Source organism: Somniosus microcephalus, chromosome 1 (assembly GCF_052327205.1).
Source record: "Somniosus microcephalus isolate GS21.2 chromosome 1, FLI_Smic_1.0, whole genome shotgun sequence".
NCBI classification, from domain to species: domain Eukaryota; kingdom Metazoa; phylum Chordata; class Chondrichthyes; order Squaliformes; family Somniosidae; genus Somniosus; species Somniosus microcephalus.
In genome coordinates this window covers 349,708,706-349,724,026 of record NC_140987.1, presented here as the reverse complement: position 1 = coordinate 349,724,026, position 15,321 = coordinate 349,708,706, and the positions used below count along the sequence as shown (strand labels likewise).

The following is a 15,321-nucleotide window of genomic DNA, read 5'->3' as shown; positions in this document are numbered from 1 at the left end:
CACATTTGCCACAGGGAATAGTTTTTCTCTACCTACTTTATCAAAACCTCTCATCATCTTGAAAACCTCTATTAGGTCACCTCTTAACCCTCTCTGTTCCAAGGAGAATGGCCCTAAATTTACCAACCACTCCTCATAACTGAAGTTAAGTGTGTTTCACAATCATCATCTTCTATAGGGAAAATATCTATTCCATATCTGATCTGAACTAAAGAGGCAACCATTCCAATTTCAAAATTTTGGGGGGTGAATTTGACACTCTAATCTCTTTACAGAAAGTAAACCAGATTAGTTTGATAATTTTTGATGTTAGTGTAGTTAATGATCCAATATCTTGGTTAAGATGTTTTACCTGGTCATTTTCATCACTGCTAAGCTCCTCAGTCTTAATTTTTTCATACAGCTCTAAAATATTGGTGTAGCTCTGGTCCCTATAAATTAAAAAAAGGTGCTAAACCACAGCATAAATCGAACATTATGATTAACAACAAAGTTTGCTGTATCTTCTTAAGCTCAAAGAAACCATCAACTCACCCAATAAACTGAAGTAACACATCTGTAATTAACTTTGCAGACTTGACAATAGGACTGTCAAGCTCATTGAAAGTCCCAGCATTATGTTCAATATATCTTACTTCCCACATCAGGGCAGAAATTGTCCTATAATTCAGATACAAGTTAATAGCATATCTACCATCAATCCAACACAGTTTACAACTTCACTGTGAAATGTACCAATCGCCACAAGTAATAATTTTGCACTTTATTGCTATTCATTCACAAAAAATAAAACCAAACACATTGTGATATGGATTTAATACCCGCACCACCCAACTGCCAATCTCAGCCATTTTACTCATGCAAAGGCATTCACCAAAGTAATTCAAAGATTAAGTGTTGTACCAAACAAAAAATTCTACAGATTTAACAGCGATATTAGTGAGGAAAAGCCTAAGTTTTCATCAGTTCCACTGGTTACACTGATTGCTGGCTATTGGGGGAGGCGGGGGTTATCCACAGCGCAGCCAGTGTCGGAGCAGTGTATGACTGACCGCAACTTCAGGATTTCCACGTTTAGATGCGCATGCACTAAATCCTGAAGTAGCAATCAGTTTCAGAGGGGTAATGACGGCGAATGCTGACAGTTCGCCGTCATTACCCACCGCAAAATCTGGGCCAATAAGATTAAAAGAAAGCAAAATCTGCTCTAACTGGTAACAACCAACCTTGATCCATGAATAAAACAAGACTCAACTTTTGGTTTTGATAATCAGTTTGCATGTAATCATATAAAGCAACATGAGAACCAAAGTGAACACATGGTGGAAAAAAGACTGGAGCCCTGAAATTACACCATATAATACAAGCATACGCTCACACTTCTACTAAAATAGCAGAGAGGGGAATTCAGATGAAAGTTTTAAGCTTTTGTATGCTAACATTTCACAGCATAACTTCAGGACAAGGGTGCTTATATTCAGAAATATAAAGCACTAGTTATTGCACTGGACTAGCAAACCAGGGGTTATAAATTCACAGTGCATCTGAATTGCAAATTAATCTGAAGCTGAATTGAATAAATTTGGCAATTGTTCATTAATGTCCTTCAGGTAAGAAATCTACTACCCTATCCAGTCTGGTTTACACACGACTCCAGTCCCACACTACATGATAGACTCTTAATACCCTCCGAAGAGGCTCAGTTATAAAAACACAATCTCTCAAGAACTCCACCACCACCTTCTCAGGATAACTAGGAATGGGGAATGAATGCCAAGCATCAAAGCAAATGTATTTTTTTGAAGTTGAGATGAACACCCACCTATAAAACCGGTTTTCTAATTTCTTCTTGATGGTGCTTAGGTCTGTTGGATACGCAACCACAGTACAATACAGCGGGTAGGCACAGAGATCCACTGGAGCACAAAATGGTGCGGCTATTTCTGAAAATAAATTAAAGTTTGTATGCTTATTATTTGGTTAATTTCTCCAAAACAAGTATTTATCTTCCAAACATCTGAAATAAACTATGACAGTGTGGTAAACCACTGTTATACCTGTCTGTATGTGTATTCCACGAGGTACAGGTCTGGACATGCCTCGGCTGACTCCTCCCACTATTCCAGGTATATAAGTGACTACCTCCCAGTCCCTTAGTATTCTGGACGGGTCGACCACTCGAGACTAGACCTTCATTCTTTAGTTAATAAAAGCCTGGTTGTTACTCGCTTAACCTCAGTCTTTTGAGTAATTGATGGCGCATCAATTTTATTAACTAAATTTTTATAATGGAGAAGATCCTCACACCAGCATGCCTGGACCTGGACAGTCGGGAAGCGGACGCTTCCACCAAGTTTGCTCACTGGCTCATGTGCTTCGAGGCATTCCTGACTGCCTCCACTGCGGTCGTAACGGATGCGAACAAACTGTCTGTCCTGATCTCCAAGGTGAACCACCGAGTGTACTCAGTCATCCGGGACGCAACCTCATATACAGCCGCCCTCCAGCTCAAGACCCAGTACACGCGCCCTGTGAACGAAGTTTACGCCAGGCACCTCCTGGGGAGTCGCAAGCAACAACCTGGGGAATCGACTGAGGAATACCTCCAAGCACTGTCCGTGCTTGGCCGGGCCTGTGGGTGTAAGGCGGTAACGTCCACTAAGTACACGGAGGAACTGATCCGGGATGCCTTCGTAGCGGGCCACAGGTCCGACTACACCCGACAGCGACTGCTGGAGCAGAGTGACCTCACCCTCGACAAAGCCTCCGAAATCGCACTAACGCTGGACGCAGCCTACCGGGGCATGGATGCCTACTCCTCTGCACCGTGGACGCCGCGGGGAACGACAACCTGGGACACGGTAGGACAGCCCCATAGCACCGTGCCACCCCAGCCACAGCCCAACCACCGCAGCAGTGTCCCAAAGCCAGACAGCAGTATCCCAAGGCCAGAAATGCTACTTCTGTGGCCAGGCCAAACACCCCAGAGCGCGCTGCCCGGCGAAGAATGTGACCTGCTCGGGCTGCGGGAAAAAGGGACACTACGCTAGCATCTGCAAGGCCAAAGCCACCCCGAACGCCAGCAGCGCCGCGTGTGGGCCGTGCGAGCCGCCATCTTGGGCCTCCCCAGCCATGTGCGAACCACCGCAGCAGCAGCCATCTTGGACGACTCCAGCCACATGGGAATCATGGACGCCGCCATCTTGGACACCAGCCGGGACGCAGCAGGCCGCCAACCTCCCCCCATCTGATACCTGCAGCGACACACCGACCCCTACGCTGGCCTCTGTTACGCTGGACCAAACGAGACCGCACCAACTAGCTCGGTCCAAAATGGACGTTAAGGTAAACGGCCATGCAATAAACTGCCTTTTTGACTCCGGGAGCACAGAGAGCTTCATCCACCCCGACACGGTGCGGCGTTGCTCTCTCCCAGTCCTGCCTGCGCACCAGCAGATTTCTATGGCCGCCGAGTCCCAGTCAGCGGACATTGGCGGCTACTGCATGGTGACACTAGTAGTAGACGGGACTGTGTTCAATAATTTTAAACTCCTGGTCCTGCCGCAACTTTGCGCTGCCGTTCTACTGGGGTTGGATTTCCAGTGCCACCTCAAAAGCGTTACGATGGTGTACGGTGGCCCCCTCCCCCCACTCACAGTCCGCAGCTAGCAGCCTCCAAATTGCCCGCCGCGCACCAGATGCAACCTTTCCACACTCAGAGTCCCACCCCCCCCCACTGTTTGCTAACCTCACCCCCGACTGTAAGCCCATCGCCACAAAGAGCAGGCGATACAGTGCCGGGGACAGGGTCTTCATCAAAACCGAAGTGGAGCGGCTCCTGAAGGAGGGGATTATTGAGGGCAGCTCCAGCCCCTGGCGAGCCCAGGTTGTGGTCGTTAAGACCGGCGAGAAACAATGCCTGGTCATCGACTACAGCCAAACAATAAACCGCTACACCCTGCTGGACGCCTACCCACTCCCCCGCATAGCTGACATGGTCAACCAGATCGCGCAGTACCGCGTCTTTTCGACCATTGACCTGAAATCAGCGTACCACCAGCTCCCCATCCGCCCCGAAGACCGCCAGTATACTGCTTTTGAGGCAAACGGCCGCCTCTATCACTTCCTTAGGGTTCCCTTTGGCGTTACCAATGGGGTCTCTGTCTTCCAAAGGGAGATGGACCGGATGGTCGATCAAAACGCGCTGCAGGCCACTTTCCCTTACCTAGACAATGTGACCATCTGCGGCCATGACTTGCAGGACCATGACGCAAACCTCGAGAAATTCCTCCGCACCGCCCAACTCCTGAACCTGACATATAACAAGGAGAAGTGCATATTCCGCACAGACCGCCTCGCCATCCTTGGCTGTGTTGTGGAACACGGGGTCATCGGTCCCGACCCGGACCGGATGCGTCCCCTTATGGAACTCCCACTGCCCCACTGCCTAAAAGCTCTGAAGAGGTGCCTAGGGTTTTTTTCCTACTATGCCCAGTGGGTCCCCTGCTATGCAGACAAAGCCCGTCCGCTGATCAAATCCACCTCTTTTCCCCTGATGGCAGAGGCCCGCTCGGCCTTCCACCGTATCAAGGAGGACATTGCCAAAGCCACCATGCACGCAGTGGACGAATCCATCCCCTTCCAGGTGGAAAGCGATGCGTCCGACTTCGCTCTAGCCGCCACCCTTAATCAGGCGGGGAGACCTGTGGCATTCTTCTCACGAACCCTCCAGGGCCCGGAGACCAGACACTCCGCGGTCGAGAAGGAGGCCCAGGCTATTGTGGAGGCTGTGCGTCATTGGAGGCACTACCTGGCCGGAAAACGATTTACCCTGCTCACTGACCAGCGTTCAGTTGCTTTTATGTTCAACAACAAGCAGAGGGGCAAAATCAAAAATGACAAGATCTTGAGGTGGAGAATCGAACTTTCCACCTACAATTACGAGATCTTGTACCGGCCTGGGAAGCTCAATGAACCCCCGGATGCCCTATCGCGTGGCACCTGCGCCAGCGCGCAGATCGATAGGCTGAGGGCCCTCCACAATGACCTCTGCCACCCGGGGGTCACCAGGTTCTTCCACTTCATCAAGGCCCGCAACCTGCCTTACTCCATTGAGGAGGTCAGGACCATGACCAAGAACAGCCAAGTCTGCGCTGAGTGCAAACCGCACTTTTATAGACCAGACAGAGCCCACCTGATAAAAGCCACTTGCCCTTTCGAACGCCTGAGCGTCGATTTTAAAGGGCCTCTCCCCTCCTCCGACCGCAATGTGTACTTCCTCAACATCATTGACAAGTACTCCAGTTTCCCGTTCGCTATCCCCTGCCCGGACATGACCAGTGCCACGGTCATTAAATGTCTGAACAGCCTCTTCACCCTGTTCGGTTTCCCCAGCTATATCCATAGCGACCGGGGCTCATCGTTTATGAGCGACGAACTCCGCCAGTACCTGCTCGCTAGGGGTATAGCCACAAGCAGGACCACCAGTTACAACCCCCGGGGGAACGGACAGGTGGAAAGAGAGAATGCGACAGTTTGGAAGGCCGCCCTACTAGCCTTAAAGTCTAGGGGCCTTCCGACCTCCCGCTGGCAGGAGGTGCTCCCCAATGTGCTCCACTCGATTCGGTCACTGCTCTGCACTGCCACCAATGCCACCCCTCACGAGAAAATGTTTGTCTTCCCAAGGAAGTCCACATCGGGGACAGCGTTACCGCCATGGCTGACGTCCCCAGGGCCGGTACTACTGAGAAGACACGTGAGGGCCAATAAAATGGACCCCCTGGTCGAGAGGGTCGACCTCCTCCACGCCAACCCCCAGTACGCTTACATTGCGTACCCGGACGGGCGGGAGGACACCGTCTCCATACGAGACCTCGCACCCTCGGGGACCGCTGTAACCCACTACCCATTACCACCCCCCCCAACGACACCCTCGGGGACCGCTGTAACCCACTACCCATTACCACCCCCCCCCACGACCCGATATCCAACCCCAGCAGCCGGCTCGCCTTGGACTGTCACCCACGAGGACTACACTCCAGTGCCCCAGCCTACACGGGACGCGACGCCGGAAGCTCCACCACCCCTGCCGTCGCCACGTCGATCACAGCGGCAGACAAGACCTCCGGAGAGACTCCAATACACGAACTTTTAAATACACTTCACCCCGCCGGACTCATTTTTAAACAAGGGGTGAATGTGTTATACCTGTCTGTATGTGTATGTGTATTCCACGAGGTACAGGTCTGGACATGCCTCGGCTGACTCCTCCCACTATTCCAGGTATATAAGTGACTACCTCCCAGTCCCTTAGTATTCTGGACGGGTCGACCACTCGAGACTAGACCTTCATTCTTTAGTTAATAAAAGCCTGGTTGTTACTCGCTTAACCTCAGTCTTTTGAGTAATTGATGGCGCATCAGACAGAAACACTGAATTTTAAACTTTTCTACACAATACTTGGGAGTTAATGATTTGAAATTGAATTGAACTGCATTGGGCAATTACCAAGTGTAAGCAGTTGATCGATTCCCTGAATGATACGTTCACATTCTTCATCTGCAGATCCGGATCCCCATTCACCCTCCTGAGGTTTATATAACAAATCTTTAAGTTCCTCTGGAGTGACAGGAACACTGGCACCAATTTCTTCAGGGTAGGTAGCTGCAAAAGCACACACCGTAGATGCTAAAAGGTAGTTGCTTTGCATATTTTAATAAGAGTAAAAAAAACATATCCACCAAGTAGATTCCACCTCCTTTATAATCATAAATACTAAGAACACAGCAAACTGCAGCAAGGGTATACTAAATCGCAAATTTACAACTATTTTGTGTAGTTGCATATACTTAGGAGGTATTGGCCCAGAATTTGCAGTCAGCAGCGAAGCGAAGGCGTTCGCTGCTGGTTCCAAAGTACGCTCTGCACAAGGATCGCAATCCCTGTGTCGAGAACTTCGGGTTTTCCCGACCTTGAATTCAATTCAACAGAATTTAATGGGGATCCCCTTGTTCAAACTGCTGTGACGTCAACAGGCTGTCTAAGCAGCCAATCAAAAGGCAGAATTCTCACAGTCAACGAACAAGTAAGCAAGCTCTTAAAATTCTAACTTTTTAAACTAGTTAGTGCAAAAAAAAGATTGGGGTTCTCGGGGAAAAAAGCAAACCTAAAATAATGATACAAACTTAAAAAAATTGTTTAATTTTTTGAAAAGTTTCTTAAAAATTTTAATTTTTATTAAAATGGACAAATTTCACACTGCACAAAATTAAAATTAGTTTTCCAGGCACTTAACATTTGTTTAGCCGTCAATACACTGTTAAAACCCCAGTTACACCTAAACCCTTTGGGTCTAATTTTAGTGGAGAATTTAACAGTGTACTTACTGCGGAAGAGCTGAAATTTTCGGCATTTTCAATGATTTACAAGGTTACACTGATTGCTGACTCTGTGGAGGGGGGCACAGCGCAGACAGTTTTGGAGCCGTCATTGACAGACCGCAACTTTGCAACTTCAGGATTTGGCGCAGGCGGAAATCTCAGTCAGTTTTAAAGGCGGAATGACGGCGAACGCTGCCAGTTCGCCGACATCCCGACCGCAAATTCTGAGCCATTAACTTGCGAATAGACGAATTGCTGTGGCATCATAATTTAACGATTGCCACCTGTAATTTGAAACAGAGCTAAGAATCTCGAGACCTGATTTTATGTGGGGAAACATTCTACAATTGCTCCGACAAAAGCTTTTCTTTTTCGGAAATTCCAAATGGCATGTAACAAAGGAAAATGACCCACATTTATTGAAATAAATTTATAGTTATCAAATATGCAACGAACAATGCAGGGATACCATGAACAATTAATTCTATTATTGTATATGCGTTTTAAATACTGTATTATTAAAAATTATTTTAAGTGTCCTACCATTGTCAGGAATTTGTTCCATGTCCCATGGACTCATCTTCTCCAGCTCATTATTATCCCAGCTAGAAATACCACAGATCAATTTAAAACTTTTTAAAATGCAGATTCAAAGCTTTAAAAGAATACACACAAGATCCTACCAGAGTCACGTCACAATAAACCTATGTAAATTATCATTTTAAAAGATCTGCAGTCAAAAGACAGAACTAACTGATACTCAATGAAGACAGTTCAAGCTGCGAAACTTGGATCCATTTTCAAGTGTGCCAACTTGACTCAGTTGTTAACACTCTCACCTCCAAGTCAGAAGGCTGTGGATTCAAGCCCTTCAGATTTGAGCACATAATTTAGGCCAACAGAGCATTGCAGTACTGAAGGAGCCAAGGTGCCATCCTTTACACGGAACATTAAACAGAGACCCAATTCCCGGATCTCCTGGCTCAGGATATTAAGGTTGCCATGGCACTACTCAAAGAGCAGTGTGCTCACCAGGTGTCCTAGCCAACATTCATCCCCTACACCAGCAAAAATATAATTTGTCATTCATCTTGCTGTTTGAAATGCTGTAAGTAGTTTGTAAGCAAACACAGCAGCTATTTTACAAAGACATAGTAAGCTCTACATAAATGGAAGTCTTCTCTTTCTTTCCTCAAAGTGAGCTACGTGTGTAACTGATGCAGTTTCAACTGTTTTGATTACCAGAAGGTCTTATCCAAGACTAACTCCCATTTCTCATTATATACAGGAAACTTTGTGTTATCCGGAGGCTAAATGTCCAGCAAGCTCGAGCCACCGGCAAAAACCAGGAGCCGTTTTGTTAGGTTTATTTTCTTCTCGTGGTTTTTTTACCCCCAACAGTCAGGCTCTGCAAAGTCTCTCTGAAGCTGTTGCTAAGCGACAGAGATGCTTCCAAGGTACGGCTGACTGTTTAGAAGCGGTTGCTAAGCAACAGTGTTTGTTGCCAGATACGGAGCTTTTCAGCTCCGTATGCTTCAACATTAACGCTGGTTTGTCTGGCAGTTTTGAGGGAACGGCAACAGCTCGGTCCCGTCGGTGCCGGATAGCACAAAGTTTCATGTAACCCAAAAAAACTCAATGTGTAATGTATATACCTTTAAGTGGGGAACTATCTTTTACAGCTCATGTATACTGCAGTACCGGCAGTGACCACACTTGTATATAACCCTGAGTAGTAATCTGTACAGATCAGTTGCAGTTTGAGCCACGTTGAGCAAACACCTGTTGTACCGTTCTCCGCAGTCCGTTTCTTATTATACACGGACGTAACATTGGCGACGAGGCAGGTTCGAACCTACCTGCAACTCTGCATCACCTCCCGGGGATTCGTTCCTGGAGATCAGTGGATTGGACGTACACGGGGCAAAAAGTCTACCCCAAAGGAAAAATAAGGGTGACCGTTATATATAACGGTAAGGAAACACCAAAACTAGACCTGTATGTATTGCAAGATGGAGGACCACCATTACTGGGACGTGAATGGAACCGGAAAATACAACTGGATTGGCATTCCATACAGGCACTGACTGTGGCTGACAAAAAGGATGACGACGTCACACCTGGGCGACTGTCAAAGATCCTAACTGACGCGTTTGTGTCAGCCATGGTTACGCTTAGGAGTGGTCCTGAGCGTTGGGGTCACCAATGTAGGAGTCTACGTACTCCTAGCAAAAAATACTGAACTCAGAGAGGTTCAACAGAAAAGGTTTAATTGTTGAGACCACATGTTGAACACAAAATGGCGTCAGAGACTACACCAAGTCCGACTGCTTTTCATCAGTCCACAGCTTCGACTGCTCCTCCCCCGCTCTGGGCTTAACTATGTTGCAGATCGAGTTTCTTAAAGGTGTGATCCTTCTTAAAGGCATGACGCCTGATTTATAGTCTACGGACCGAAAAGCGGATTGTGTCCTTTCTGTGATCGGTACGCCACAGCATATTCGAATAAAAAAATTTCTGAAACTCCAGTGAGATTTCTTTTATCGCACGCTGCCTTGAACCATTCAAGAAGTTCTGCTCAAACGTCATCGAGTTTAGATTTACCCAACGATTTTATGTCAACACTTGCTTCAAAATAGAATCTCATTGTTCATTATAGATTTGGTGGATGGCTGGCTCAGTGACATCAAACTCTTTTATAATTCATGATGTGGAGATGCCGGTGTTGGACTGGGATGGACAATTGTGAGAAGTCACACAACACCAGGTTATAGTCCAACAGCTTAAGCTTCACCTGACGAAGGAGCAGCGCTACGAAAGCTTGTGCTTTCAAATAAAGCTGTTGGACGATACCCTGGTTGTAATGTATATACCTTTAAAGGGGGAACTATGTTTTACAGCTCATGTATACTGCAGTACCGGCAGTGACCATACCTGTATATAGCATTGAGTAGTAATCTGTACAGATCAGTTGCAGTGTGAGCCACGTTGAGTAAACACCTGTTGTACCGTTCTCCGCAGTCTGTGTCTTATTATACACGGATGCAACATTGGCGACGAGGCAGGTTCGAACCTACCTGCAACTGTGCATCACCTCCCGGGGATTCGTTCCTGGAGATCAGTGGATTGGAGGTCAAGGCCAGAGACTCGGGCGTCGACCACGGGCAACCGCCCACTCGAGAATTGCGGGGGAGGCTGTCGAGAGCCAGGCTTGGCTTTCCAGTCAAGGTGGTCCAGCGAAACGGGCTAACAGGTAGTGCGCAGACCCTTCCCGGACAGCGGCGGGCTAGAGCCCGACCGAGCAGCGTCGACGGGAGAGAGAGAGGGGGCAGAGCACACAGGGCGCAGCCGGTGTTCAGGGGCTGAGCAGCGTCAAAGAGAGGGAGAGAGAGACGTGCAGAAACCCGCGAGGCGCCACCATTGCCACGAGGACCGCCAAGAGCGGCGTTGGCAGCAGCGCAGAAGCGCGCGAAACCTACAGGGCGCCGCCATTGCCACGAGAACCGCCGGAAGCGGCGTTGGCAGCAGCGGGGGAGGAAGGAAAGCGCGGGAGACGCCATTTTAAACCACACCCAAAATGCCGAAGAGTGGCAGTATCACCGCATTTGACAATGAAGTCGAAGATTGGACTACATATGTCGAACGAATAGAGGTGTACTGCAAGGCAAATGAGGTGTCAGATGACAAGAAAGCATCAGTGTTGTTAAATTTAATGGGTGCAAAGACGTATGGTTTATTACGAAATCTAGTAACCCCAAACGAAGCCAATGGAAAAGAGTTTTGAAGACATAGTAACGATACTAAAAGGAACATTTAAACCCCACACCGCTGCTGATAACAGAAAGATTCAAGTTTCACAAACGGAACCAGCAGAAGGATGAAAGCAATGCTGATTATTTAACAGAACTGCGCAAACTATCGAAACACTGCCAGCTTGGAGCGGGACTGGCAGATACCTTAAGGGACAAGTTTGTGTGTGGGCTTCAAAGTGAAGGAACCCAGAAACGGCTTTTATCTGAAAAGGACCTTACGCTGGAAAAGGCTTTCAGCATTGCGGTATCATATGAAGCAGCAGCACGGGGCGTTGCAGAGATACAACAGAGACCGCAAGAATATGGCACAAACGAAATGTCATATGGAACAGAGAAGTGCTATCGCTGCGGCAAAACACACGACCAGAATGATTGCTGGTTCAAAGACAAAGTGTGCAGACAGTGTGGAAAAGTAGGACATATAGCACGAGTCTGCAGGTCGGGAAAGAAAACCAGCAATAATAAACCTACCAAAGGAAAGTACAAGAACGTACATAAGATGACGGAGAATAGTTCAGACGAACAAGAGTGATAATGAATCCGAAAGCAGGGAACTGAGTTGTCTGAAACTACATAATGTGGTCACAACGGAGGATCACCGAACTATTTGGGTCACTCTCAAGATAGCAGGAGTCCAGGTAAAGATGGAATTGGACACAGGATCAGCCCTAACAGTCATAAACCGACGGGACTACGAGTGGCTATTCTCACACATACCCTTGAGAGACACAAAAATTATTTTGGAAGACGTACACGGGGCAAAAAGTCTACCCCAAAGGAAAAATAAGGGTGACCGTTATATAGAACGGTAAGGAAACACCAAAACTAAACCTGTATGTGTTGCAAGATGGAGGACCACCATTACTGGGACGTGAATGGTTCCAGAAAGTACAACTGGATTGGCATTCCATACAGGCACTGACTGTGGCTGACAAAGAGGATGACGACGTCACACCTGGGCGACTGTCAAAGATCCTAACTGACGCGAAAGAAGTGTTCCAGCAAGGACTCGGAACACTAAAAGGCATGACAGCGATGATTAAAATTGAAGAAAACGCAAGCCCAAAATTTTTTAAGGCCACACCAGTACCTTATGCGATCCGCCCAGCCGTCGAAGCAGAGCTGGAGAGTCTGGAACGTTCAGGTATACTGTCCAAGGTAGACTGGAGCGAGCGCGCTACACCCATCATCCCTGTGATGAAAAAGTCGTTGAGCAGCACGCCTGGGGAACCAAGGAAGGTTCGCATCTGTGGGGACTTTAAGGTAACAGTGAACCCGGTCCTTCACACCGTGCAATATCCACTTCCGCGGATTGAAGATATTTTCGCCTCGCTATCTGGAGGGAAACGCTTCACTAAGATTGATCTGGCCCAGGCGTATCTGCAAATGGAGGTAGAAGAGGCATCAAAAAAATACCTCACAATCAACACCCATAAAGATCTCTACCAATACAACCGGCTGGTATTCGGGGTAGCATCAGCTCCGGCTATTTGGCAGAGGGCAATGGAACAAGTCCTGCAAGGGATCCCAGGGACCCAGTGTTATTTGGACGACATCCTGGTCACGGGCGAAAATGACAGTGATCATCTTGCCAACCTGGAGCAGGTGCTCACTAGATTGCAGGAATATGGGCTCCGAGCTAACCGCCCCAAATGCGAGTTTTTTAGAAAACAGATCTCGTATTGTGGCCACGTTATCGATAAAGAGGGGTTACATAAGTCCCCAGAGAAGATTGAGGCAGTAGTCAAGGCTCCAGCACCGGAAAATGTGTCACAACTGAGGTCGTTCCTCGGGCTGGTAAACTACTACCATAAGTTCTTGCCAAATTTGTCTACAATACTACCACTGAACACCCTACTGCAAACTGCGGTGCCATGGAAGTGGAGTGACGAATGTAGACGTGCTTTCCAGAAGAGCAAAACACTAATCACATCGAAAGAAGTATTGGCCCATTACAACCCAGCATTACCAATTCAGTTGGCATGTGATGCGTCACCCTACGGCATTGGAGCGGTGCTGTCGCACAAATTCTTGGACGGCTCAGAGAGGCCAATAGCCTTTGCGTCACGATCACTAACCTCAGCCGAGCGTAACTACGCCCAGATTGACAGGGAGGCACTCGGCCTAGTGTGGGGAGTGAAAAAGTTCAATCACTATCTGCACGGGCAGAAGTTCACCTTGCTGACTGATCACCAGCCTCTTGTCTCCATTTTTAATCCGAAGAAGGGCGTTCCGGTGATGACTGCGCAATGACTACAAAGATGGTCACTTTTTCTAGGGGTGCACCGCTATGAGATTGAATAGAAGGGCACGAAACAGCATGGAAATGCTGATGGGCTATCACGCCTGCCACTGCCTACTGCGGAGGAAGCACCAGCAGTGGATCCTGTCAAAATATTCCATTCGACTATAGTTGAATACCTACCGGTAACTAACGCTTGTATCGAAAAGGAAACCCGAAATGACCCGACATTGTCTCGGGTATATGATTTGACGGTGAAGGGATGGCCAGCACATGGCGACTCACTGTTGCCAGCATTCTCGACAAGGAGAGAACAGCTGTCAGTGTGCCTGGGGACCTTAATGTGTGGATCCCGAGTGGTAATTCCACCCAAGTTAAGGGATAGAGTGCTCTATGAGCTTCATGAGGGTCATCTGGGAGGGGTAAAAATGAAAAGCCTAGCCAGGGATTATGTGTGGTGGCCGGGAATCGATAAACAAATCGAGGACCTGACCAAGAGCTGCTCAGGATGCCAGAAAGTCCAAAATGCACCACCACAGGCCCCTCTACACCCATGGGAGTGGCCCTCATCTCCATGGCAATGGGTGCATATTGATTTTGCTGGTCCATTCATGGACTCTGTTTTTAATAGCCGTGGATGCGCACTCGAAATGGCCCGAGGTCATCAAAATGTCCTCCACCACCATGGAGAAAACTATTGCAGTCCTATGGACCATTTTTGCCAGGAATGGCTTGCCAGAACAGATTTGCTCCGACAACGGACCACAGTTTGTGTCCGAAGAGTTCCGGAGGTTCTTGAAAAAGAATGGGGTAAGGCATTACACATCCGCCCCATATCATCCAGCCACAAATGGATTGGCCGAGAGGTTCGTACAAACCTTTAAGGAGGCAATAAAGGCTATGTACAATGACAACATTCCGCTGCAGCATAAGGTGGACAATTTCCTGTTCGCCTACCGGAATGCGACACATGCAGTCACCAACCAGGCCCCAGCCATGATGTTCTTTAACCGAAGGTTAAGATCTCGCCTGGATTTGCTCAGACCAAACGTACGAAGAGATGTTGAGAGTAAGAAATTCCAGCACATCCATGAGAAGCCAACAAGGAGCTTCAATGTAGGGCAACCAGTCTTGGCCCGCGACTACCGAACAGAAAAATGGCAGCCAGAAACGATATGCACACGGCAGGGCCCACTAATGTACACAGTGGACGTTGGGGAGGGCATCGTGAGACACCATGCTGACCAGATCCTAGAGTCACAGGAACAAGTCAACCCCATGCCTCGCCCATACGTACCTGGTGATGAACCCGACGTACAGGTAGCATCTACCCCAGAAACAGTAGCATCGGAAGCTGATGAACCAACCGACGACAGGGGGCCAGAATCGCCTCCGCACCAAGAGCAAGACACTCGGGAAAGGCGCTATGCAGAAAGGATCAGGAAGCCTCCCCAAAGACTGAATATATAAATAGACTATTTTCAGCTGATGTTGAATGTTAAAAGTGTTAATTGTAATTAGTTTGATATTTAACTGTTAAATGAGTGTTATGGTACTGTTACTCTAAAAGGGGAGGAATTGTAATGTATATACCTTTAAGTGGGGAACTATCTTTTACAGCTCATGTATACTGCAGTACCGGCAGTGACACCTGTATATAACCCTGAGTAGTAATCTGTACAGATCAGTTGCAGTTTGAGCCACGTTGAGTAAACACCTGTTGTACCGTTCTCCGCAGTCCGTTTATTATACACGGACGTAACAGTATGAATATATGGTCAACATCATTTGTTTAATCCTATACAGCTGCTGAAACTGTAAATGCGCCATCAATATGGAGCTGGTGTCCAGGATCCAACTTTTTCAGGGTCCCAAATTTAAGTAGCCG

The 15,321-nt window shown here is 47.8% G+C and overlaps 1 protein-coding gene across 3 annotated transcripts in view; it reads right to left on the bottom strand.

Moving 5' to 3' along the window:
- The window catches only part of brwd3 (bromodomain and WD repeat domain containing 3), a 140,614-nt gene that overhangs the window by 41,670 nt on the left and 83,623 nt on the right, over positions 1–15,321 (bottom strand). For all 3 annotated transcript variants that reach the window (XM_085995363.1, XM_085995372.1, XM_085995382.1), the window contains exons 29-33: positions 7,923–7,984; positions 6,508–6,663; positions 1,823–1,943; positions 535–660; positions 353–431 (exon numbers count right to left, since the gene is read on the bottom strand). In XM_085995363.1, the coding sequence (XP_085851489.1) occupies positions 353–431; positions 535–660; positions 1,823–1,943; positions 6,508–6,663; positions 7,923–7,984 (544 nt within the window). The remainder of the gene's footprint in view (positions 1–352; positions 432–534; positions 661–1,822; positions 1,944–6,507; positions 6,664–7,922; positions 7,985–15,321) is intronic.